The sequence below is a fragment of the Theropithecus gelada genome, chromosome 2 (assembly GCF_003255815.1).
Source record: "Theropithecus gelada isolate Dixy chromosome 2, Tgel_1.0, whole genome shotgun sequence".
In the NCBI taxonomy this organism is placed as follows: Eukaryota; Metazoa; Chordata; class Mammalia; order Primates; family Cercopithecidae; genus Theropithecus; species Theropithecus gelada.
This window is the reverse complement of record NC_037669.1, coordinates 102,612,816-102,636,929: the sequence shown is the minus strand read 5'-3', so window position 1 is coordinate 102,636,929 and position 24,114 is coordinate 102,612,816. Positions and strand designations below refer to the sequence as shown.

The following is a 24,114-nucleotide window of genomic DNA, read 5'->3' as shown; positions in this document are numbered from 1 at the left end:
CAATTCTCCTGCCTCAGCCTCCTGAGGACTACTGGTGCTACAGGTACTGTAGCTGGGACTACAGGTATGCGCCACCACGCCCAACTAATTTTTGTATTTGTAGTAGAGACAGGGTTTCACCATGTTGGCCAGGCTGGTCTCAGTCTCTTGACCTCGTGATCTGCCTGCCTTGGCCTCCCAAAGTGCTGGGATTACAGGCGTGAGCCACAGCGCCTGACCAATAAATGTTTACTTCAAGAACAGATAGGCCTTTGACTTAAAACTAAAGCTTCTCTCCTGGTTTGAAAGGAATTCCCAGTGAGGTATTGGGCATTACAAGGGAAATTGGTAACAGAGTTAGGTAAGCATGTAATATATATGTATATATAAAATAAATATATATTATATATTATACATATATATTTTATATATTATATATATATTACATATATATTTGTTTATCCTGGAACACTCTTTAGAGTAATAATACCAGAATGACAAACATGAACCAGGACCGTCCCCAGGAAACCAAGAGAACTAAGGTCGTATAAGACTTTGGCTTGCTGCCTCTGATGTCAACAGGCCGATTAGCCAGGATTTAGGGTAGTGTCTACTTGGGACAATTGTGGGTGTTGCTTCTGGCAGGAGGAATATGGGGAAGAAGATGGTAGTGAAAGGCCACCTATGGTGAATCATTAATGCCATGCAGTTCTTGAAACAGCATTTGAGAAATTACTCTCTGGTTTTCCTTATTGAAATTGCCGGCCGGGCGCGGTGGCTCAAGCCTGTAATCCCAGCACTTTGGGAGGCCGAGGCGGGTGGATCACGAGGTCAGGAGATCGAGACCATCCAGGCTAACATGGTGAAACCCCGTCTCTACTAAAAATACAAAAAACTAGCCGGGCGTGGTGGCGGGCGCCTGTAGTCCCAGCTACTTGGAGGCTGAGGCAGGAGAATGGCGTGAACCTGGGAGGCGGAGCTTGCAGTGAGCCGAGATCGCGCCACTGCACTCCAGCCTGGGTGACACAGCGCGAGACTCCGTCTCAAAAAAAAAAAAAAAAAAAAAGAAATTGCCAATGCCTGTTCTCTAGGTTCTAAGAGCAGCCCTCACACTTGCCATCACACAGCCATGTAAATATCTGTGTCTCTGCTAGGAGCTCCCCATCCCTTCTGAACTCTGAGCTCTACAAGGACAGTGACTAACATCTCTCAGACCAGTTCCCTCAGTGCTGAAATGTGTGTGATACGACAGCTCAGCTACTCAGTGCCTGCTCAGTGCCTGTTCTGAATCCTGTGCCATTCGCATGTTACATGCATGAGCTTCCATCCCTGAGTGTTGGGGACAAGACGGAGGAAGAAAACCTCAGAGGAAGGGCTGAGGAAAGGTGCTCCTTGACGGTGAGGACAACTTAAACGGAGGTGTGGACATAAGAGCAGGCAGGGTGTGTGTAGAATAGTAGCGTATATGTGCCATGGGGCAGGAGTGGAAGAACAACAACAGAAAAGGAAGGGCCAAAATGGAAGCTGGGATTAAGATTTCAGACTTTATTCTGTTTGCACTGGGGAGAGACGTATTTTAAGAAGCTTCCTCTGGCAGCCAGCCGAATGGACTGAAGGGGGAGGAAAGCTCATAGCAGCAGCTACCAAACATCATTACCCGGCAAAATCACTAACTTTATTGCTCACTATGTACTGAAAATGCTCATCCCAGACCCTGCAGTCTCTGTGTCTACTCAGAAAAGACTCATGCAATGCAATTAGAGTGTTGCCCAGGAATCTGCATTTTTTTTAAATTTTATTTTATTTTTTATTTTTTATTTATTTTTTATTATTATACTTTAAGTTCTAGGGTACATGTGCATAACGTGCAGGTTTGTTACATACGTATACTTGTGCCGTGTTGGCGTGCTGCACCCATCAACTCGTCAGCACCCATCAACTCGTCATTTACATCAGGTATAACTCCCAATGCAATCCCTCCCCCCTCCCCAAGAGGCTCCCAAGGTGATACTAATGCAGGTGATCCCGGATCTCTGTGCAAATAACACTTGCTAAAAGCACAGAGAGCTATTAGAAAACTAATCATCATTGAGATCAGTTATAGCCGAGACTGGATGCTAAAAAGATATATTAGAGTTTAGTTTTATATTTGTATATCTCTTATCTTTTGTTTAATTGTATTTGGGCTTTTGGGGGTTTTGTTTCATTGCTATTTTCTAAGTAAGGGTGTACTGATGTTTAACAAACAAACAAAAATATACAAGTTATTAAGTTGCCAGCTCAATGAACTTTCACAAAAGGATCAAACCTGTGTAACCTGCACTCAGAACTTCCTTCCTTCCACTTATTCCACAATTACTGTCTTGATTTCTAGCCCCATAGATTATTTACCTTTTATCACCTTTATTTGTGGTGCTTTTGATAATGTTCATAATGTATTAGAATAAAAGATACATATAATTGGATAGTTTAAGTAGATATATTATGGTAAATGCTCATATGTTTTTACCAGTTGGACACACAATAAAAATATTTTTCATCCCCCTGTCCAAATGCCTTGAAATGTTAGTCTGAGCTGAGATGGGAGTCTTGGAAATTGGAGGACCTCTGTACCTTCTCCTCCAAAATCTGTGAACATGCTGTTTCCGCTTGGAAGTCTTGATTTGCTTTCAGTGACTCTGAGAAGTCCTGTGGCTTGTGAAGAGCCTCTTGGCTTTCCTTTCACCTTGGTTGGAAGCCATGTGCCCAGGTGGAGAGACAGCAGTTCCCTACAGCCTTTCTCTTCTGGTTCTCTCAAGCCGCTGTGTGCAGAGTCCGGCCTAAGCAGGCTACGCTTGGAAACCTCTCCTCACCCTTGTACCCTCCCCACACCCTGGGGAGACTTGCCTGTGGACAGCCCAGCCCTCACTGCTTCAGGTTTTAGGAAGAAACCCTCTCTTTTCTTAGTGCGATTTTCTTAGAGTTTGTCTTTCCTAAACCACCAAGATCTGAAAAGGCAGGATTAGGTTGTGGGCTTAGGAGAGAGGGGCCAGGAAGATGACAGGGTTGTGTTTTCATCCAAACTTTAGGAGGTCTCCAGCTCACCCATGGTCCAGCCCACCTCACCAGGACCACCCTAGGGTTTGAACCCAAAGCATTAGTTAGGAGTAAAGAGTAGTTTTGTCCTCTTTTTTTTTTTTTTTTTTTTTTTTTGAGATGGAGTCTCGCTTTGTCGCCCAGGCTGGAGTGCAGTGGCGCGATCTCCACTCACTGCAAGCTCCGCCCCCCCGGGTTCACGCCATTCTCCTGCCTCAGCCTCCCGTGTTGCTGGGACTACAGGCGCCCACCACCACGCCAGGCTAATTTTTTGTATTTTTAGTAGAGGCAGGTATTCTACTGACCTCGTGATCCACCCGTCTCGGCCTCCCAAAGTGCTGGAATTACAGGCATGAGCCACCGCGCCCGGCCAGTTTTGTCCTCTTACCTGTCTTCCCAGGGAACCCGTGGGAAAGGTGGGCAGCTAGAAGGGGCCTGGAGACGGCCTGGTCAGGGCACCTTGTCCTACTGGTGCCTACCGTCTGAGCACTGCTCCAAAGGACTCGATTGCCCCGTGGAGCCTGCTCCTGCACACCTGCCTTTCGTGCAGCTGACCCATCTGTTGGTGCTTTTTCTTTCAGGAGGAGATGGGCATCTCCTGTGAGCTGCTGGAATCGGACTTCCTCAAATGCAGCGTGGGATTTCCTTTCATGAGGTCAAAGTCAAAGGTAAGGGACACAGATGGGACCGTTCCTCGGCAGCAGGCCCCAGCCCTTCCCACCAGCCACTGATTCCGCCACTGTCTCCCTGAGGTGAGGAGCTCTCCTACCCCCCTGCCTCCCATAGCAGCTGGGGCGGCCACTGAAGCCCTGCCACACTCCTGTCGCTGGCAGTGTACACCGGGGTATACTCCAGAGGGGCTGCGCCACGTGGTCTTTCTCTTTGATGCACATGATGTACCCCAAATGTGAAAGTGAAGGACACACCACAGCCTCTGCACTGTGGCGAGTGCCATTTAGTTGGGCTTCTGAAAATAATTTTTTTTGTGGGACTTTCTGTGCCTCTTTGAGTCCCCTAGGCAACACAGGAGAAGATGTGGTCTGTCACCTCTAGTCCTGACTCTGTCACTCCCTTGGGTGCTCACAGTTTTCTGAAGAGACCTCTCAAAATTCTCAAAACACAAATACCTGTATCCCACTTCATTTTTAAAAAGAGTAAAGAAATTAAGTCACTTTGGTATTGGTGTGGAGACAGATTTTCTAAGTTCAAATGGTATACTACCGAATCTTCAGACATTGTTGGGACATTCTAGTATGTGCCATCATTGTAAGGAGATACAAACATAGGTAAAAAGATTTGGTGGTTGGAGGCAAAATTAGAATCTAAAAGACCAAGTCTCCCTTTGGAAATGGAAGCTGTTTTCCCTGCCATGATTTGAAGGAAATCTCATATTCCTTTGTCTACCTTTTTTCCCTTAAAAACATGAAAGCTGGCCGGGCGTGGTGGCTCATGTCTGTAATCCCAGCACTTTGGGAGGCTAAGGCAAGTGGATCACGAGGTCAGGAGATCAAGACCATCCTGGCTAACATAGAGAAACTCTATCTCTACTAAAAATACAAAAAATTTGCCAGGCATGGTGGCACGTGCCTGTAGTCCTAGCTACTCAGGAGGCTGAGGCAGGAGAATCACTTGAACCTGGGAGGCAGAGGTTGCAGTGAGCCAAGATCGTGCCACTGTACTCCAGCGTGGGCGACAGAGCGAGACTCTGTTGTCGCCAAAAAAAAAAGCGAAAGCTTCATCCTTTTGTCCTGCCTGGGTCGTACAATCAGATCATTTTAATCTCTAAGACTCTTTGGTCCCAGTATCTAGTAGCTGTTTTGTAAACCAATGGTGAGAATGTTATGGTGAGGGAGAAGACTTGGTCATTTCTTAGCAAATCACTTGAACCCATAAAAGCCCCATTGATTGCACCTCGATTTTGGACTTTGCAGCCTTCAGAACTGTGAGAAATTAATGTTTAAACCACCCAGACTAGGGTAATTTGTGATGGAATCCCAAACTGACTAGGGCAAAAAGGTAATAACTCTCTCACTGTTAGGGTCAATGTTGTTCAGTGCTGTGTTCATGTATCCCCCAAGATAATCTCATGAACCACCTAAAATAATCTTAGTGTACCACTCCCAGTGTGAACATCCTGTGATTTGGGAAACAGTGGCCCAAACAAATGGTGTTCACCATATACATGTCAGGCACATGTGGGAATGTGGGAGGAACCCCTGGGTAGGAGTTATAGGACCAGGTTCTACCACAAACTGTGTGATCTTGGCAAAACCACAGTGACTCTTACGCCCATGACTCCTCGGATTTTTTTCTGCCGCTCTTCCTCATTCTGTCCACATTCACCCCAGGAGGAGGGAAGCCTCAATAAGTGGGTGCCCTTGGAAAATGGATTACGTGTGGCTGGCAGAGTACAGACCAAGTCCCATTAGACTCCAGGTAGGGTGAGGGTGGAGATAAAGAAGGACGACCCCAATCCAGGGACACTATTGCCTCTAGTAATGTATGTGGCACCTCCGCACACAAATTTAAATAAAATCTTTTGAGTAACAGATAATAGGCTTAATTGAAAAACTTGTAACAGTTTCCATTTCATTTTAAACTCCAGCCTGTATCACATATCAGACCTAAGATGTGTGTTTCTCTCTCTAGTGGAGAGTTAAATTTTGTCAAATTTTTGTTTGCTTGTTTGTTTTTGAAAGGGAGTCTCTCTCTGTTGCCCAGGCTGGAGTGCAGTGGTGCAATCTTGGCTCACTGCAGCCTCGGCCTCCCGGGTTCAAGTGATTCTCCTGCCTCAGCTTCCCTAGTAGCTGAGATTACAGGTGCCCACCACCATGCCCAGCTATTTTTTTGTTGTTGTTGTATTTTTAGTAGAGACGGAGTTTCACCATGTTGGCCAGGCTGGTCTTGAACTCCTGACCTTAAGTGATCCACCTGCCTCGGCCTCCCAAAGTGCTGGGATTACAGGCATGAGCCACCGCGCCCAGCCAACATTTGTTAAAACCCTCAAAATCGTGATAGAGCCCACAGAAGTGTGAACATTGGAATGTTGGTTGTTTTCCCAGCTGGTAATGCCACCACTTTCCTACCACATACAGATGCTGGGACCTGTACCAAGACTGACTAAACCTGGGTATTGGGGGCATGGGAGCAGAGGGTGATTCCCTGGAGAAAGCGCAACAAGTCACCCAGCAGAGATGGGGCTCCCCGTGTCCGCAGCCCAGCGTGCATTCCCATGTCCTTCCAACCTTGAAGGTCCTCAGGCTCCAGGCCACCTGCTAAGCCTCATGACTATACTTGGCTTACCTTGGATGGCCATATGTTTCTATCTCTCACAGCCTGCCCAGTTTCTGACGTTCTGTTCTTCCAGGCCTCCATCCCTGATTTTAGCTTCTCACCCAATTCTTTTGCCTCTCATCTCACTTTGCTCTTTAGTGTGTTTAACTGAATTCAGGTCTCCTCCCGGTGCTAACTCTACACCAGGCAAGACCTTGCCTCCCCCTTCCTTCTTGTCCTCTTCCTGCCCTGTCTCTGTACCTGCCCCCCACCCCACTGTAAGCTGACAAGTCCCACAGTAACAGAAAGTTCTGTCTAGAAAGAGATGTCCATGTTCACTGTAGATGATGGTCCATTGTAATGGACCAATGTCCGTTGCTTTCAGGAAGCATTCAGTAGAATCCAGTGTTGCAAATATTAGACCACTGCCTAGAATTCACCATAATGTAACCCAAAGGTTTAGACATTATATAAGTTATAGGCTTTCAGAGTTCGATGAAATTTAAGAACCATTTTGTCCAACCTCCTCTTTTTATTGAAATGCAAGGACAGTATTTTAGCCAAGATCACACAGTTTGTGGTAGAACCTGGTCTTAAAACCCCTACCCAAGGGTTCCTCCCACATTCTCACACATGCCTGACATGTATATGATGAACACCATTTACTTAGGGCAGTGCCCCCCAAATCATAGGATGTTCACCACTAAGTATTACACTCGATAATTTTAGATGGTTCATGAGGTTATTGTGGGCGATACGTGGACACAGCACTGAACAACATTGAGCCTAACAGTGACCCTTTCTGCCTTAGTCAGTTTAGTCATCTATAACAAATTACCCTGGGCTGGGTGGTTTAAACAACAGACATGTATTTCTCATAGTTCTTAAGGTTGAGAAGTTCAAGGTCAAGGTCCCAGCAGATTCAGTTCCTGGCCAGAGCTCTCTTCCTGATTTATAAATAACGCCTTCTCTATGTGTGCCCATCTGGCTTTTCCTTGGTGTGTGTGCATGGACAGAGAGAGAGAGATCTTTGTGTTCTCTTCTGAGTGCACTAATTCCATCATGAAGGCCTCACCCTCATGACCTCATCTAAACCTGATTACCTTCCAACGACCCCACCTCCACATACCATCACATAGAGGGTTAGGCCTTCCACATATTAATTTGATGAGTGGCAGGTGGGGGAGACACAAACATTCAGCTCATAAAACTTTTCAACAGTCTTCTAATCCTAGCCACACGGATCAGGAGAACATTTCCAATCCTGCTAGCATATCTTTAACACTTCTCTATCACCAGCGAATCTCCCTTTTCAGCAAAGATGGGGTAGACCTTAGGCTCAAAGGCTTCCACAGGCAACAGAATTCAACATTGCTCTGTTTTCATTGTATTCATTTTTACAACTACCTTCTCTTTTTGGCAAGTGATCCTGAATTCCCATCTATGATAGTGATATAAATTGTTCTTTTAAAATAATCTTTAAACTAAAAGAGTAAGACAATAATAATATGAAGCAAATATCCCAGGTGATGTAATTTGCAGATGTGGCAGAAGTTGAAAAGATGGGATGTGAGTGAAACTTAGTAAGTCCCGGTTTAAGAGTGTAAACGCATCGCTTCCTAAAGAGAGCCTCAGTGGCTGAACAGGAGCAGCAGGTCTCTGGCCAGAGTATGTATCAGGCTTGGTTTTACTGTTAAGACTGTGCCTTTGGCCTGCTAGTCAGAAAGCTATGCATAAAACATAAAGCTTATCATGCAAATGAGCTTCCAGAGGTCATAAACTGCAGAAAATGGAAGAGAACAGTTTAAGTTTGGAATGCCTGCTGATGCCAGATACCACTTCCTTTTTCCCTAGTATGAATTCAGCGTGATCTTTGATACAAGCCACCTGTCTGGGGAAGAGGAAGTTCTCAGCTTCATTGTTACTGCTCAGAGGTAAGGGGGGTTTAAACACTTTTTTCAAAGATAAGAGATTTATGGGACCAGGAAAGGATGTGTCCTGGTTAAGCTTTGATGAATCCCAGGATGCTGAGGAGGAAGAAATGGTTACTCGGTGATAAAGCCTCGAGCCACTAAGTGGAATTGGATCTCTTGGGGATGGTGGTTGCCTAGTGCTGCTTGCATAGCCACCACTGCAGACTGAGCTGAGAGGAACTGGGCATCAGCCACTCCGAGGTGATGATTCTACAGCTGAGGAGAGACAGGCCCAGGGGGGTGAGGCTTTAGTCCAAGGTCAGTTCCCACTCGGCTGTGTATTTCCCAGATCAGACAGATGTCCTCTGCAAATTGTCAGACTGGGCCCGCTGCTGCTTTTGGACATGGCGCTGTATCCCTTGATGGAGTGGGCAGGGCACCTGCAGCCTGAGGGCCTGGCCAGGCCTGTTGACAGAGGTCCCAAGAGATGCTACTCAAGAGCGGGCTTAACCTGGAAGCCAAGTGGACAGATAGGAAAGGGGATCGTGGGGTGGCAGCTTCTCCCCTCAGGAGCATGTGCCTGCCCCTCTCCAGGATAGCCACAGGTGCCTGTGGGGGCCTCTGGGGAGTTACCAGATGCCTTCTCCAGGGCAGATCCACCATGCCTTGAAGCAGCATCTAGGTAGCACTTGGCTGGTGGCTCCAGTGGAGGGAGGGGCGTTCAGGTGGGCGAACAGAGAGACACAAGCTTTGATTGGGGTGATGATTGGACACCCAAGGCAACCTTTTCATTTTCACTTGGAAATGATCTTAAACTTAACAGAAGTGTTACAAGAATAGTGCAAGGAATTCCTATATACCCTTTACTGAGATTCACCCAGTGTTAACATTTTGCCTCATCTGTTTTATCGTCCTCTTTCTATATAATTTTTTTTCTTAGCCATGTGAAAGTTGCAGAAATCATGCCTCTTGATTCATAAATACTTCAGTGTGCATTCCCAAGAATGAGGCTGTTCTCTTAAGAAGCTAATATAGTTATCACATTCAGGAAATTGAATATTGACACTATGCTATTAGCTAATCTGCAGTTTATGTTCTGATTATGCCAATTATCCCAATAATGTCTTTTTAGCCCCTTCTTTTTACTGGTCCACAAGACTTAGTTATTTTCTATTCACACTATTTTCAAGATCACATAATTTACATTCACGTAAAACATGACTATGAGCTAATAGAAACTTATGCAAAGCATAGAGAAGGTAGATTTCATTCCCATTGCATAAAATCCAGAAGGGCTTCAGTCAGGAGGTAGCATTTAAACAGTGGAGTCTGTTTTCAGGCTGAAGCAACATGAACACGGCAGTGAGGCTGTCCATGGGGCAAGAAGCCCTGTTACACCTATGTAGGTGGTGGGCACGGGGTGTACTGGGGGTTTGTGCACCTTCTCAGAAGGATGGGGAACACACAAGCACAGTGGGAGGCAGGGCTGAAAGAGGAACCTGGGCTAGACCATGGGGGACAAAGGTCACCTAGAAAATCTGAACTATATCCTGATGGTACTGAGGAGCCACTGAAAGTTTTTGAAAAGGGGAGTGGCACAGTGCAACAGCTTGACCCTAGAGCATGAGGCTGATGAATTTGATGAGGGGCAGCAGATGCCCATTCAAACCTGAAAATTCTCATTCTCTTGCCATTTCTTGGATCCACAGAACACTCGCCTTTGCTGGGCAGACCCATCAGCGTACTCTCTTGGTCCTTCCACACCTGAGGTAGCCTGTGTGCCTGGAAAGGAATGTGACATGGAAGAGATTTCCCTTGTCTTAAAAGAAGACACTTCCTGCCTCCACCTCATTCAGGGCTAATCATAACAGTCAGAGAGGGCAGGGAGCCAGTATTGCAATTGTGAAAGGTTCATTTGTTAGAATAACATGTCCACACAGCAGCAGTGCTCCGTTTTTGGATGCGTATTAGAATCGCCTGGGGAGCTTTCAAAAATATCGATGCCTGATCTACCCCCAGAGACCCTGACCCTTCCTCTGCCTGGGGTGAGACCTGGGCAATGGAGTGTTCAAAAGGGCTCACCAAATGATTCTAATGAGCAGCCAAGGCTAAGAACCACTGTTTATAATCCCTTACTCTGTGCCGGGCACATTTTCACTCAGCAAATATTTATTGTGTACCTTCTATTTACCAGGTTCAGTGCTAAATGCTGGGCACAGGAGAAAATGACAGTAACCTACTCAATTCAAGAACAACCCCATGTACATTAACAGTGCTACATAGCTTCAGGAAGCCCTAGGATCTCTAGCTTCGATAATATAAAAATTTCTAATTTCTTAAATCACAAATGTTAAGATGACGATATTATCTTTTAAACACACACCAGAATATTTCAGACACTCATTTCTTTTCAGGCATTGGTGAAGATATGGTCTGACTGCCCCAGAGGGCACTCACACACAGCACTTGACTCCCTGCTATGATGGAAAGACCCTTAAAGCCCCTTATCTTGAAAACTACAGTTAAAATCTCAGTCGTTCCTTTCTTCCGTCACCACCCTTTGAAGGGCTCTTTGCCTGCTTGTAGATTTAGGGGGACATACCGTTGAGACTGAGCAGTTTCTCGAGACCTATCCTCTCAGCAGCCACCAGCCTGGCTTTTGCAGACCACTGGAAAGTATCCCAGCTCATGAGCTTTTGGAATGACGGGAAGCCTTTTGATGTGTGGCGTCTTTATCTCAACTTTTCAACTTAGCTCTTTCTGGAGCAGTCACACGATGACAGATGAGACGGTTGGGCCTAAGCCGGCCAAACAAAGGGCAGGGCAAGACCTGGCAGGATGCTGGGGTGGGGGCGGGAGCAGGCCAGGATGGTGTCAACCCATCCACAGGGGAGTCGCCTTTGGCCTGCCCACAGCAGTGATCCCAAGGCTTTTGTCACCCCTTGGGAAAGGAAGGACAAGGAAGTCAGGCTGTGTGGGCACCTGATCCTGCTGCTTTTGCAAACTATGACTGCCCATGAGGGACTGATGTCACCCCATGTAGGAAGACAGATGAGGAGCCAGGGCAGAGACTGTGGCCCTGTGGGGTCAGCGTCACACAGCACCATTGTTTCAGAACAATAGGAGAGAGAAGGAGAGGGGATGTGAGAGCTATTTAAGTGCTGTTGCCATTCAGCACTTGCTGGGTGAGAGAGGAAGGCAGTGGGGCAGGGCTGGGAGGGGACAGAGAGAGGGCACAGAGCAGACAGAAACTCAGCAGATGTTCAGGGAACGGCGTGGTGGGGAACAGTCAGGATGAGCTGAGCCCAGCCTCAGCAGGTCTGGGGAACTCTTTTGTTCTGCCCATGCAGGGTGAACTTGGGAACCAACTGTGAATGTAGGTTCAAGAGCATGTACCCAAGAGCCACGCATTTTCTTAAGGAATAATGATCACAATTCCTATTAGAAATTTAGTAAAGTAATAAAGGGAAACTAGGTCTTCTCTCTCCTCCTCCTGTTCCTTCTCATCCCTTCTTCTTTTGCTCCTCCTCCTCCTTGCCCCCAAATCTGGCATCAGGCATGGGAGTCACAGCTGAGAGAGCCCGGGTTTCAAGTCTGACTGAGCTGATTAGAATCTCAGCTCTGATTTGCACAGGGCCTTGGGCTGTTACCCGACCTATCTGAGCTGCTCCTCACCCGTCAAAGGTGGGTGCTCCATCGCCCTCTGGGGTTGCTCTGAGGTCTCAGTGGGGCCATGCTGAGAAATGCCCGGCATAGTGCCTGGCACATAGTAGCCACTTAACAGCATCAGTTCCCTGATATTCACCTTTCCAGAATGATCTCACAAGAATCCCCCTTCTGTGCTTTCTCACCCAGAGTGGGAGGCCTTATGTGGATGCATATTAGAATCACCTGGGGAGCTTTAAAAACTATCAATGCCTGATCTACCCCCAAAGACCTGCTACAGCCAAGGTCTATGGCGAGAGCTTCCATGATGTTTACAGTGGTCGGTTTGGTCAGGGCCTCTTTCCTGGGCTTGGCTGTCCATGGATGATGGGTGGTCCCTTCAGGTGAGACATAGCTGCTGAAGTCTAGCAACCCCTTCCTGGCTGCAGTGGACCAACTTCATTGGTCCATTGTTCATGGAACAGGCACTTATAGAAGTAGTACACACAGTGGGTGCCATGCCTATAACCCCTCAACCCTCACCCTTTCCAAACTATCCGCAAACCGGGCAGATTCCAGCTCCCAGCACCAGCCACCCTTGCTGAGGCTTTCTCTGGCCAGAGCCCACTCACTTGCCTGACAGGCAGGTGCCAGGGGGTTCATTCCGTCCCACCCCCACCCCCAGCACAGCAGCAGCTCCTCCCAGGAGTCAGTGGATAAAGGCCTGGCTCCCATGCCCTCAGCTAGGAAGACTGACTCTGCCTCACAGAGTCCCCAGGAGACTGGGCCCTGGCTCTGACAGCACGACCCTCCTGCATGGCTTGCCTTTATTGTCTTCTTTCCTTCGCTGTCGCCCTTCTCCACTCTCCACTCCTACTGGCGTTTCCTGGGGCCACCTCCCGAATAAACTACTTACCATCACGTCTTTGTGTGGAACGCAGCCAAGACAATAGAATGCCCTTGATAGATATGTGCAGGGACGAGAAACAGACTGAGGACAATGAGGTGCCACCTGCCCCTGGCGAATGTAGAGATTCAGCTGTAAAGTGGAACAGAGAAAGCCCACTGCCAGATAGTTAGTGTTGGCCAGCGTTCATTCATTCTCCTCTCCCTGCACAGTGGCAACATGGAGCGCTCTGAATCCCTGCATGACAACACCCTCGTGCTGATGGTGCCGCTGATGCACGAGGTGGACACGTCCATCACCGGGTGAGTAGCCTGGTCCTGGGTTGCCACAACACAGGAGTGCCCTCCAGTGGAACACTGTGCTTCTCATATTTGCATGTGTAGACAGCCAGGAGCCAGGGGCTGTGCCACCTCCACTTCCTCCCAGCCTTGAAAAGCAGGATGAAGCTTTAACTGCAGTAACTCATACCCTCCTCCCTCCTTATTTTCTCCTCTGTCCCACTTACCCACCCACCTGTTAGATAACCTGAGAAGTCTGGTGACGAGTTTAAGCCCCATAATTTCTTTGAACATTCCATATACCTTTATATGCATATATTCCCATCTACCCCTAGTCCCTCCAGAATGCCGTATGGTAACAGGCAGCATGGATCCTGGGATGAAAATCTCAGCTGGAAGCTGCTGGGCCAGAGGCTACCACCAGATGTGTCTCCAGTCCTGGCTCACAGGAGGACCGCTTTCTGATTAGCTCCACAGTCAGAGCTGGCTTTGCTTGTTTCTGTTAACTCCCTCTGCAGAGCCAGAGGTGGCTCTTCAGGATGTCTATAATGGTCTGGAATGGGCAGGGAACCATCCCAACGGCCACACCATCTGTCTGGGTGAAGTCCACGGCCATTCAGTGCCGCTGGCATTGTTGGAAAGCAGGACCCTGGGCTGCAGTCTGTGGAGACCTGAAACAACCCAGGTCAGTTTTCAGCCAAAGCCCTGGCCTGGAAAAATGAGAACTCAGTTTCTTTCCAGCTTCAGAAAACAGAACGCATACCTCTTTGATAGTGGAAAAAAGATTTACACAATTAGTTTAGATCAGATGAGGACCCACTGAACCCTTGACCCAAATGCAAGCTGAACTTTCTGGAGGTTCACAGTTTCTCGTTTTTCGGTTTTCAAGTGCTTGTGGGTCGCAGTCTTGACTAGCAGTGGAAATATTGATCCCTTGCAGGGAGAGCCATCCCTGCACCAGCCCACACTGCTGGGAGCCAGTGGAATGAGTCTCCAAGCATTCCTGCTCCTGAGCTCTTGGCATTTTTGGTCATGTTTTTTAAACATGAGGCACTGGTGGAATATATTTGCAAATTAGCATATTTTTGCCTCTGTTCACAGCTCTATTTTTAACTGTATCATTTATTTACTTGTCTCATCAAAGGCACAGCAAGAATATACCCAGAACCAAGCCCTATCCTTGGGGACAAAGAGAAAACATTCTCCCCACCACCCCCAGACACTTGATCATGTAATCAGGCCTTAGAGGATCTTGCTGGGAGATGTTAACAGCTCCTGATGAAGCCATCCGTTAAACAAATGAGTCAACCTCTGATCTCTCCAGGAATCTAAAACAGTTCTTGTCATTTGGTAATTCTGGGAACTCACTACCTTACTAAAATAATGCACTAAACGTTGAAAATGGATGAGTTGTTGTCTATTCGGATTTAGTCTCAAAAATTTTCCGTTGTTGTGTTTAGGTAAGTGAGTGGCCTCCAGCATCTAGAACTCAATATTTGTCTGGGAGTGTCAGTCTGAGCTTTGTTTCTTCTCAGGGATGTGTTCATATAAGTAACATTGAAAGCATTGCTGCAAATTGAGCTTGAATTCTTCTCACCTCTTATGTAGCCTCTGAAATCCAAGGGAAAATGCTGTAAATGAATGGACTCAGCTTTCAAATGCCTACCTTCTAGTCATCTTGGCAGGCTGACAAATTTAAGTTTTTAAAGTGAATTTGTCATAGAGTGGGGTTTAGGATGCCAAATATATAATTCATTTACATTTATTTTTTAAAAGCTTATGATCATCTTCTTCAACCTATAAAACATTTTTTGAATGACAAAACAGAAAATGTATACTTTTGTAATCCAGTTTTTAAAAAATCAAAGCCATGATAATCTTGTCATTTCAGAAAGGTAGTCCCAGTGCATATTTCTCCATGCAGTTTATTGACGTAACCTAGGATGAGAAGACACTACTATTCATGCCTTATCAGAAAGCATAGCCTGGCTATGTCTGTTCATGGGAGAGAGAAGTAACAGCCCCAGCAGGGAAGCACTGGGTACAAGACACTGGATTAAATGGAGACAAATGTTTGCTTCCCAGAATGGCAGTGATCACGGGTGCTTGACTGTGGGTGGGGATGACAGATTTCATGCTTTCCTCTTTCAGAATCATGTCTCCAACCTCCTTTGTGTATGGTGAGTCCGTGGATGCAGCCAACTTCATTCAGCTGGATGACCTGGAGTGTCACTTTCAGCCCATCAATATCACCCTTCAGGTACCCACTCCTGGAGACCTCCTCTGTCCCTGGGGCTAATGGAAGGGCACGTGGGATGTCTCTCCTACAGAGGGCTAGGCTCTTGTCGGGAGAAACCTTTCTGTGGTTGGCTCTTGTGGTGTATGTGTGATCTGTAACCACACATAGAATGAATCCCTTCCATGCCTGGTACTCTACTGTACAGGCCCCTCTGCTTTTCAGGACTTGGAAGGAAAGGTCCACATTATGAACACCAGTTTTCCCCAAGAAGTCCTTTGCGTGGTGGAGGCCTCAGCCAATGTCCTAGCCCAGATGGCCCCATGAGGACCCCTTTCTGTTCTCCATCATTCCCCACCTTCTGGGCAGGGCTGCCTCAGAGGATTTGGATTTGCTTTGTCCCTTCCTCCTGAGATTTTCTTGCCAACTCGTCCAGGAGCCTCCTCCTCCCACAGGGGAACAGACTTTTGGAAGGGCAGTTTTGCGAGAGCAGAGCAGTGTGAGCCCCTGTGAGCCCCCTCAGGAGGCACGCTGCTCCCTCACTGAGCTGTGGCTGGCTCACCCGGGCACACAGGCATCGTTTCCAGCAGGTCCACTTGGTGTAGACTGTGGACATCGTGAAGGACACTGTTTCTTCTTTTAGTTGGGGGTCAGCAAACTTTTTCTGAAAAGAGCCATGGGGTAATTTAGGCTTTGTGGGCCATTCAGCCTCTGCAGCATCTATTCAACCATACTTCTGTAGTGCAAAGGCAGCCATAGATACCACAAAAACAAAACTTTAGTTCCTTATAGACAATGAAATTTGCATTTCATATAATGTTCACGTCATGAAATGTAGGCCCAAACAAGAAGGGATGTGCTGAAGGTCCCAGAGCTGGGAGAAGCTGGGCTGGGGCCAAGACCTGGCCGCACTGGCTGGGCCCTATGTGGGTGAAGTGAAGGAGATGGGCCCAGCTCACCCATAGGACACTGCAGTCCATATCTCCTCACTCTCTGGTGCTACCTCCCAGAACTCTTCTCTGCCTCTTGCATCCTTCCCCGCCTCTTGCATCCTTCCCCATGGAGAGATGGTTTCCCACTCTGGCATTCACTGCTGTGGCTAAATAACAATTATTTTCTTTCCTTGTGGCCTCTCCTAGGTGGACTTAGGGGATGACAAATAATGACAGGGTGAGGGTCTAGAGAATGTGGCAGTAAAACATTTGTGGGCTCTGACAAACAAAGGTCTTCCTCTCTCCAGAGTATTCTCCCAGCAACAGACCCCAAAACCATGATGCATAACACATGTCCCCAACTCACAGAGGATGTGCCTTCTGACCAGCTAAGCCTCCGCTGTCACACCCCGCTCTTGATTTACAGGGGGGAAAGGGAAGGATGGGGTTAGAGCTTGCTTTTGAGACAGTAGAGTGATGGCTGTGAACAGGACCTCTGCATTTCTGAATTGCTTCTCAGTGATTTTATTTTTCTCCTTTGCTTTTCATCATTGGGTAGGAAATAGATAAAGACCAGATGGGTTTATTTCATTTTAGTTGTTTATACTCTTTCCTACTCTTATAGTTTTGGGGGTATCTTGCAATTAAAGATGTATTTAGAAGGGTTCAAGTAATACAGACCATGTAATGAAGAGGGTATGAGTGTTGAAAGAAGGAAAAGAAGAACAGGGGTTGCACAGAAGATACCAAATGTTCTTATCACCCTCTGGGAAAAAAAAGAAAGAAAGAAATCTGAGGGTATGCAGTTTATCCTTCCAGTTGTTTCTCTGAAGGTGATTTTTACAGGGAGCTTAAAGTTTGGTATTCAGGCAAATAGTTTTCTTCACATCTGACCTGAAATAGGACTCAGGCTAGAGAATCCAGCCCTGGGGAATGAGTGATTGGCATGTCCCTTAGATAAACTCCTCCATGATCCATTGCCTGAGGAAGTGCACAGCATTCAATCCAGGGTTGAGAGACTTGGGTCTTGAAAGATTGATAGTGTGTGCCTTTGATTAGAAGGAGATCCTTCTGTGTTAGCAAAGCCCACATATTCCTTGAGAATTGTCTGACTACTTATTTATTGGTGTAATGGTTGTTATTGTGGTTGTCCTGCAGGAAGGTCCCTAACCAGGTTGGCAGTGACCAGAAGGTGAAAATACTGTGGGAGGCGGCCAGGAATATGGAGAAAATGCTTCTGTATTTCCTTATTCCAGTAATATTGTTCCTGAAGGAGAACATAAGACTTTCCATATGAACAGAGTTTTCTGTGCTTTTAAAAATCGGTTATTCAACAAGGTACATAATTGTTTAAAGGCTCCACTGCCATTGCACACAGGAAAAAGGAAGAGATACTAGTCTTGGGCCTGCTTTCTACATTTCATCACGGTTTTTAAACAGAGACACATTAATTCGTCGACAATTGAGAGGCTTTTTTTGGCATCAAAATTTAAAGCATTTCCCCAAACAATGGCCAAAAATAATGCAGAGATTGCACATGAACATTTTCAGAGAATCCAATATAAAGACATTTGTTAAAAATAAAGATGGTGATACAAGCTCTCCTGTCCTCCTGGCTCTGATGAGTGAAATAGTGTAAATCAGCATCTTTTTCTTCATTGCTTACCCGCATTCGTGCTTGAATTGGGATTTCCCAGACATGCCAGTAGGTTTCTTTTTAATTCTGTGCACTCATGTTTCATTTCAAATTAGTTATTTCAGCTATGGTCAGATATTCCTTCCTCTTCTATGTCTTCAGGTTGTTTTGGTGAATATTGTTCATTTTTGAATCAGGAGTTGGCAACAACCACTCATCTGCTCTATCAGTTTTTATCTATTTATTCTTTGAAGCGGAACCAACTATTGCAGAAAACCAAAGACACAGTTTTCTAGGGAAGAGCTGCCTGGAGCTAGATCTTCATACATCCTGTCATGTGTGAAGACCTGGTAAGATTTCTGGCTTTTTGTTGGCTCTGCCCTTCTGACCTCAACTTCAGAGTTGCAGATTCCCTGGATTCTCTTTCTAGTCCCCAGGCCACCAAGCAGCATGTCATTCCTTCCTCTCTCCTACTCATCCTTTTTAAACATTTAGTTTTAAATTGACAAATAAAACTTATATCTTTTACTCATCTTTTTAAAAATAACATCTTTATTGAGATATGATTACATACCTTAAAGTTCACCCATTTAAAACATACAATTCAATAATTTTAATATGTTTACACAATTGTGAAACCATCATCATCATCTAGTTGTAGAATATTTTTAAAATTTTTTCATTTTAATTTTTGTGGGTATATGGTAGGTGTATATATTTATGGGGTACATGAGATGTTTTGATATAGGCATGCAGTGCATAATCATCATGTAAAATGGGGGTATCCATCCCCTCAAGAAATCCTTTGTGTTTCAAACAATCCAATTATACTCTCTTAGTTACTTTAAAATGTACTATTAAATTATTATTGACTATAGTCACCGTATTGTGCTATCAAATATCAGGTCTTATTCTTTCAATTTTTTTAATCCATTAACCATCCCCACCTCCCCCCGCCACAGCCATCCCCCCATTACCCTTCCCAGCCTCTGGTTAGCATCCCTCTACTCTCTGTCTCCAGGAGTTCAATTGTTTTGCTTTTGAGTTCAATTGTTTGGGTTCAATTTTGTTTGATTTTCACAAATAAGAATATGTGATGTTTCTCTTTCTATTCCTGGCTTGTTTCTTTCCTTTTTTTTTTTTTTTTGAGACAGTGTCTCGCTGTCACTCAGGCTACTGGGGTACAGTGGTGCAGTCTCGGCTCATTGCAGCCTCAACCTCCTGGGCTCAAGCAATCCTCCCACCTCAGCCCCCTGAGTAGCTGGGACTAGAAGGACACACCACCACACCTGGCTAATGTTTTAGATATGGGGTTTCGCCATGTTGCCCAGCTGGTCTCGAACTCCTGGCCTCAAGCAATCTGCCTGCCTCAGCCTCCCAAGGCTTATTTCACTTAGCATAATGACCTCCAGTTCCATCCTTGTTGCAAAATTTTAGAACATTTTGATCCCCCCCAAAAGAAATTCCAACCTTTTGAACAGAACCGCCATCTTCCAGTAATTCGCCGAAATGCCGCACCCAAAGGGAAAGAGGAGAGGCACCTGATATATGTTCTCTAGGCTTTTTAGAAAACATGGAGTTGTTTTCTTTGGCCGCATATATGCGAATCTATAAGGTGATATTGTAGACATCAAGGGAATGGGTACTGTTCCAAAAGGAATGCTCTGCAAGTATTACCATGGCGAAACTGAAAGAGTCTACAGTGTTACCCAGCATACTGTTGGCATTGTTGTAAACACAAGTTAAGGGCAAGATTCTTGTCAAGAGAATTAATGTGCATATTGAGCACATTAAGCACTCTAAGAGCCAAGATCGCTTCCTGAAACGTGTGAAGGAAAATGATCAGAAAAAGAAGGAAACTGGCCGGGCACAGTAGCTCACGTCTGTAATCCCAACACTTTGGGAGCCGATGCAGGCGGATCACCTGAGGTCAGGAGTTCGAGACCAACCTGGCCAACATGGTGAAACCCCGTCTCTACTAAAATACAAAAATTAGCCGGGCATGGTAGTAGGCACCTGTAATCCCAGCTACTCGGGAGGCTGAGGCACGGAGAATTGCTTGAACCCAGGAGGCAGAAGATGCAGTGAACCAAGATCAGGCCACTGCACTCCAGCCTGGGCAACAGAGCGAGACTCTATCTTGGGGGAAAAAAAAAAAAAAAAGAAGGAAGCCAAAGAGAAAGATACCTCGGTCCAACTGAAGCGCAAGCCTGCACCACCCAGAGAAGCACACTTTGTGAGAACCAGTGGGAAGGAGCCTGAACTGTATAAATTCATGGCATAATAGGTGTTAAAAAAATGAAAGACCTCTGGACTGTTTAAAAAAAAAAAAAAAAAGAAGAAGAAGAAGAAAAAGAAAAAGAAATTCCAAACCCATTGACATAGCTTCTTGTATTAATTTCCTATTGCTGCTATAAAAAATTACTACAATATTTGTGGCTTAAAACAACACAAATTTATTATCTTACAGTTCTGAAGAAAAGAAGTCCAAAATGGGCCTTGTCAGGCCCAGTGTTGGGGCTGGTGTTCTTGCCAGAAGCACCAGGGGAAAATCCACTTCCTGCCTTTTCCAGCCTCTAAGGGCTGCCTGCATTCTTTGGCTCATGGCCCCCTTCCATCTTCAAAGCCAGCAATGGCTGGCCAAGTCTTAGGATCTCTTTCTGATCTGACTTTTGCCTCTTCCCTATATAAGCACCCTTGTGAGTACAATGTGCTCACCTGGATAATCCAAGATAACCTCTTTATTTTAAGGTCACCTGATTAGCAACCTTAATTCCCCCTGGCCACATAACATTCACAAGTTCCACAGATGAGAACATGGACATCTTCAGGGGGGCCTGTCATTGCTGCCTTTCCTACTCCCTATTCTTCCTGCTCCCCAGTCCTAGGCAACCGCTAATCTACTTTCTGTCTCTAGAGATCTGCTCACCTTTTTATTCCTCTGCATATTCTGTTTCTTCCTCAAGTTTCATGTTCAGCTTTTTCTCTCCCTCCTTGCTCTTATTGGTCTCTGTGACCTCCATCTTTTTCCTCATTTCTCAGGAAATGATTGACTTCTGAAGACAGAAAATGGAGAAATGCTAGGGAAGACAAGAGAGACAAAGCTTTATAGAACCAAAGGCTGAGACAGAGGGAGACAGAAGAGGGGTGCAGTTGTGCAAGGGATGAGCTGCAGATTGCCTGGAAACCAAATCAGCTGGCTAGTGTAGTAAAAACAGCTCTCTCTGTATATTCAATCACTTGGTTTTGGGATGACCCACTTGGTCCTTAAGGGCCTCAGTTACCTCAAACTGGCAAAGGAAAGAGGTTGGACCAGATCAGTGGGTCTCAAGGGGTGGTTCCTGGACCAGCAACATCAGCATCTCCTGAGACCATGTTATAAATGTGAATCTGCCAGCCCCACCCTAGACCTACTGAGTCAGAAACTCTGGGCATGACCCCCACTCCATACCCCCCACAACCAATGTGTGTTTTAACAAGTCCCTCAGATGATTCTGATGTTATGCTAACGTTTGAGAACCACTGGACTAGATTATGATGTCTGAGTTTTCACCAAGTGTGATAGTCTATGAGTAAATTCCTGTGCGTGTAAAAAGAAAAATAATTTTTAGCAGGAAGAAGACAGTAAAATGTTGAAAGGGAATATGGTAATTTCAAAGTTTGGAATTTTTAGATACATGTTAGAAGTGTTTCTATTTTGTTGAAATTTCCTGTCTGAAATTTTCAGTAGTTCACTTTACTTCAAGTCGTGACCTTCTAGATCCGAACCTTAGAGTTTCTGTATGTGATTTCAAAGAATCTTAGAATGTATATTGCATGACAGGAAATGGAGGTCTGCTGTCTTCCACTGAGACTTGCTGTGTGTGTTCCACACCCACAGGTCTACAACACTGGCCCGAGCACCCTTCCAGGGTCATCTGTCAGCATCTCTTTCCCTAATCGGCTCTCATCTGGTGGTGCAGAGATGTTTCATGTCCAGGAAATGGTGGTGAGTTCTCCATTTGTTTTCACTATTGCTTTCAGCTTTGAGCCAGCCCATTCAAATTTTGTATTCCACCCTACCCTGACGTGCACCCCGAGGGCTCAGAAAATTTAACTCATTCTATCCTTTGGAGACATATCTGGAGAGGCCAGGGGACCTATGATACCTGAATTTCTACATTGAGACTGCTTGGTTAATGCCATAAGAAGACCTCTTTGGGGACGGGGAAGGGTTGATTACGAACCATCTCCTGGGATGGACTTTGCTGGCTCTGGGAACCCCCAGCAGCTGTCTGCAGTTGCATGTGTCTGAATGCACTTTGCTGAGTGCATTTTGCACAGGGAAAATGCCTTCAGTCCATGTTGAGAGGCTCCTGAAAGCACTGCTCTCTATAGGGGCACATGGAGGACATTCAGCCAAAGGGACAGTTTCTCCATAGATAGCTTGAAAATCGGGGCAGCAAGGCCCATAGCAGGTGACACATCTGAGCCCAGAGTTGAAGAGGACACAGCCCACAGGGGGGAGGTTCAGAAAATACTGTGTGATGGTGACAATAGTTTCTGGCATTGCTGCCCTCTAGGTCATGTGGGCTGAAAACCAGATGCATGTGAATGTTGAATGTGGAACAGGTCAATCCTCCCGAGATGCCGACTCAGTTGTTAATATCCCTCATGATGTTCCATTCCGGTTCCACAGCATCCCCTTGTCTGTGGGCTCTGCTGACCCAGCAGAAGAAAGCCGCCAGTGTTGTGTACCTATGATGTACTGTGGTTGGAACTTAGCATGAGGTGAACAAACCACACAGGCTCCTGGCTACCCTCTTAAATATTATTAGCCATACTGACCACGCCACCGTTTCCCCAGCAGCTAGGAGTGTTCTCTTCCTCAAGCATGCTTTCTGAGTTGTTCACATGAACATCTACAGTGTTGCAGAGAGACTTTTTTTTTCCTATGGGCAAAATCATCTATTGACCAAAACAAGACATTTAAGTCACTCAGATTCTGAAGGTACCCCAAAACCAAGGATACCCCTTTTCCTCTTAACTGATCATCGAGCCAAGGAAAAGCCACTGGAAGGGATTTTGGCTCACACTAACAAATAGCTGACTTGCATGGAAGGCATTAGAAGTGGTTTCCTGAAGGCCTGGAGAACTGCCTGGCTATCGGTCTGGCTGAGTGGACCCTCAGATACCCAAGTGGTGTGAGCTGGCTGCACTCTGTTCTTTGGGCCTGAGAAACAAATCCTTTGGATTTTCAAAACTATATTTAGAATTTTCATAAAGTCTGTAACAGAATTCCTAGGATGGCCAAGTCTCCATCTGGATAGCCCAGCCTGTGATCAAAGGCTGTGGGCATCTTCATGGTATGGAAAAGTAAATTCACTGGCACATCTCACTAAGCAAGTAGGAAAGCTCTCTGTGTTCTTATAAACAATCACCACTGAGTCCAGAATGACAACAAGAGTAGAAACATAAAAGCAAGTGCATGAGGTGCTGTAGTGAAGAGGCAAGAGTCCCCAGATACTTGTTTCAGTATCTGGGGCTGGCACACCCTCTGCCTTCAAGCCCTCAGCAAGGGCCTCCTGTGGTTCCTCCCCTCCCTTGCTCAGCAGGGCCTGAGAATGCTCACTGGGTCAGGTGTGACTTAGAGCTCGTGATGGTTTCCACTTTGGCCTTCTGGGACTTTGAATGGAGCAGGGCTTTCATTCTGGGGATTTGGGTGGCTTGGTGCAAGTGAAATTCAGTCCTATTAGGAGAAACCAGCACTCATTCTCTGTACTGCAGTAGGAGGTGACCCTTTGGCCTGGTGGCATTCCCTCCCCACCCCCACTCTCAGCCACCACCACTCCCCAGCCTCCAACAGGCTACCAAGCAGCTGGGCACCAGCTGGACATGTTAAGCCGACTGAAGCAGAAACAGATTACAGGCATGGAGGGAAGGCTCATCTGTCATTCCTCTCCACACCCTTGGGACCCTCATATGGTTTCTCCCTCTTTAACAGTGCCCTTGGTGTCTGTATTGCCTGTGATTATCATCCATAGAGCATACTGAGGGTGGGCTTACTGGCCCTGTGGGCTCTGGGCTCCTACCTATGGACTCACGTGTGGCACAGTTTTCTGACTGTTGGTTCAGAATTCATTTAGAAGTCTCTGGGGCTGCTTCTGGGGTCCCTGGGCAGGACCAACCTGCCTCTAGCTTTCACCAAAGAGTCTTTTGTGTTTGCCCAAAGGATTTCTTGAGGTCCAGCTGTCTGTAAGT

The 24,114-nt window shown here is 46.2% G+C and overlaps 1 protein-coding gene across 1 annotated transcript in view; it reads left to right on the top strand.

Moving 5' to 3' along the window:
• The window catches only part of ITGA9 (integrin subunit alpha 9), a 388,125-nt gene that overhangs the window by 293,028 nt on the left and 70,983 nt on the right, over positions 1-24,114 (top strand). Inside the window, exons 19-23 of the mRNA XM_025377670.1 lie at positions 3,636-3,722; positions 8,182-8,261; positions 13,005-13,094; positions 15,222-15,330; positions 21,755-21,862. Of these exons, the coding sequence (XP_025233455.1) occupies positions 3,636-3,722; positions 8,182-8,261; positions 13,005-13,094; positions 15,222-15,330; positions 21,755-21,862 (474 nt within the window). The remainder of the gene's footprint in view (positions 1-3,635; positions 3,723-8,181; positions 8,262-13,004; positions 13,095-15,221; positions 15,331-21,754; positions 21,863-24,114) is intronic.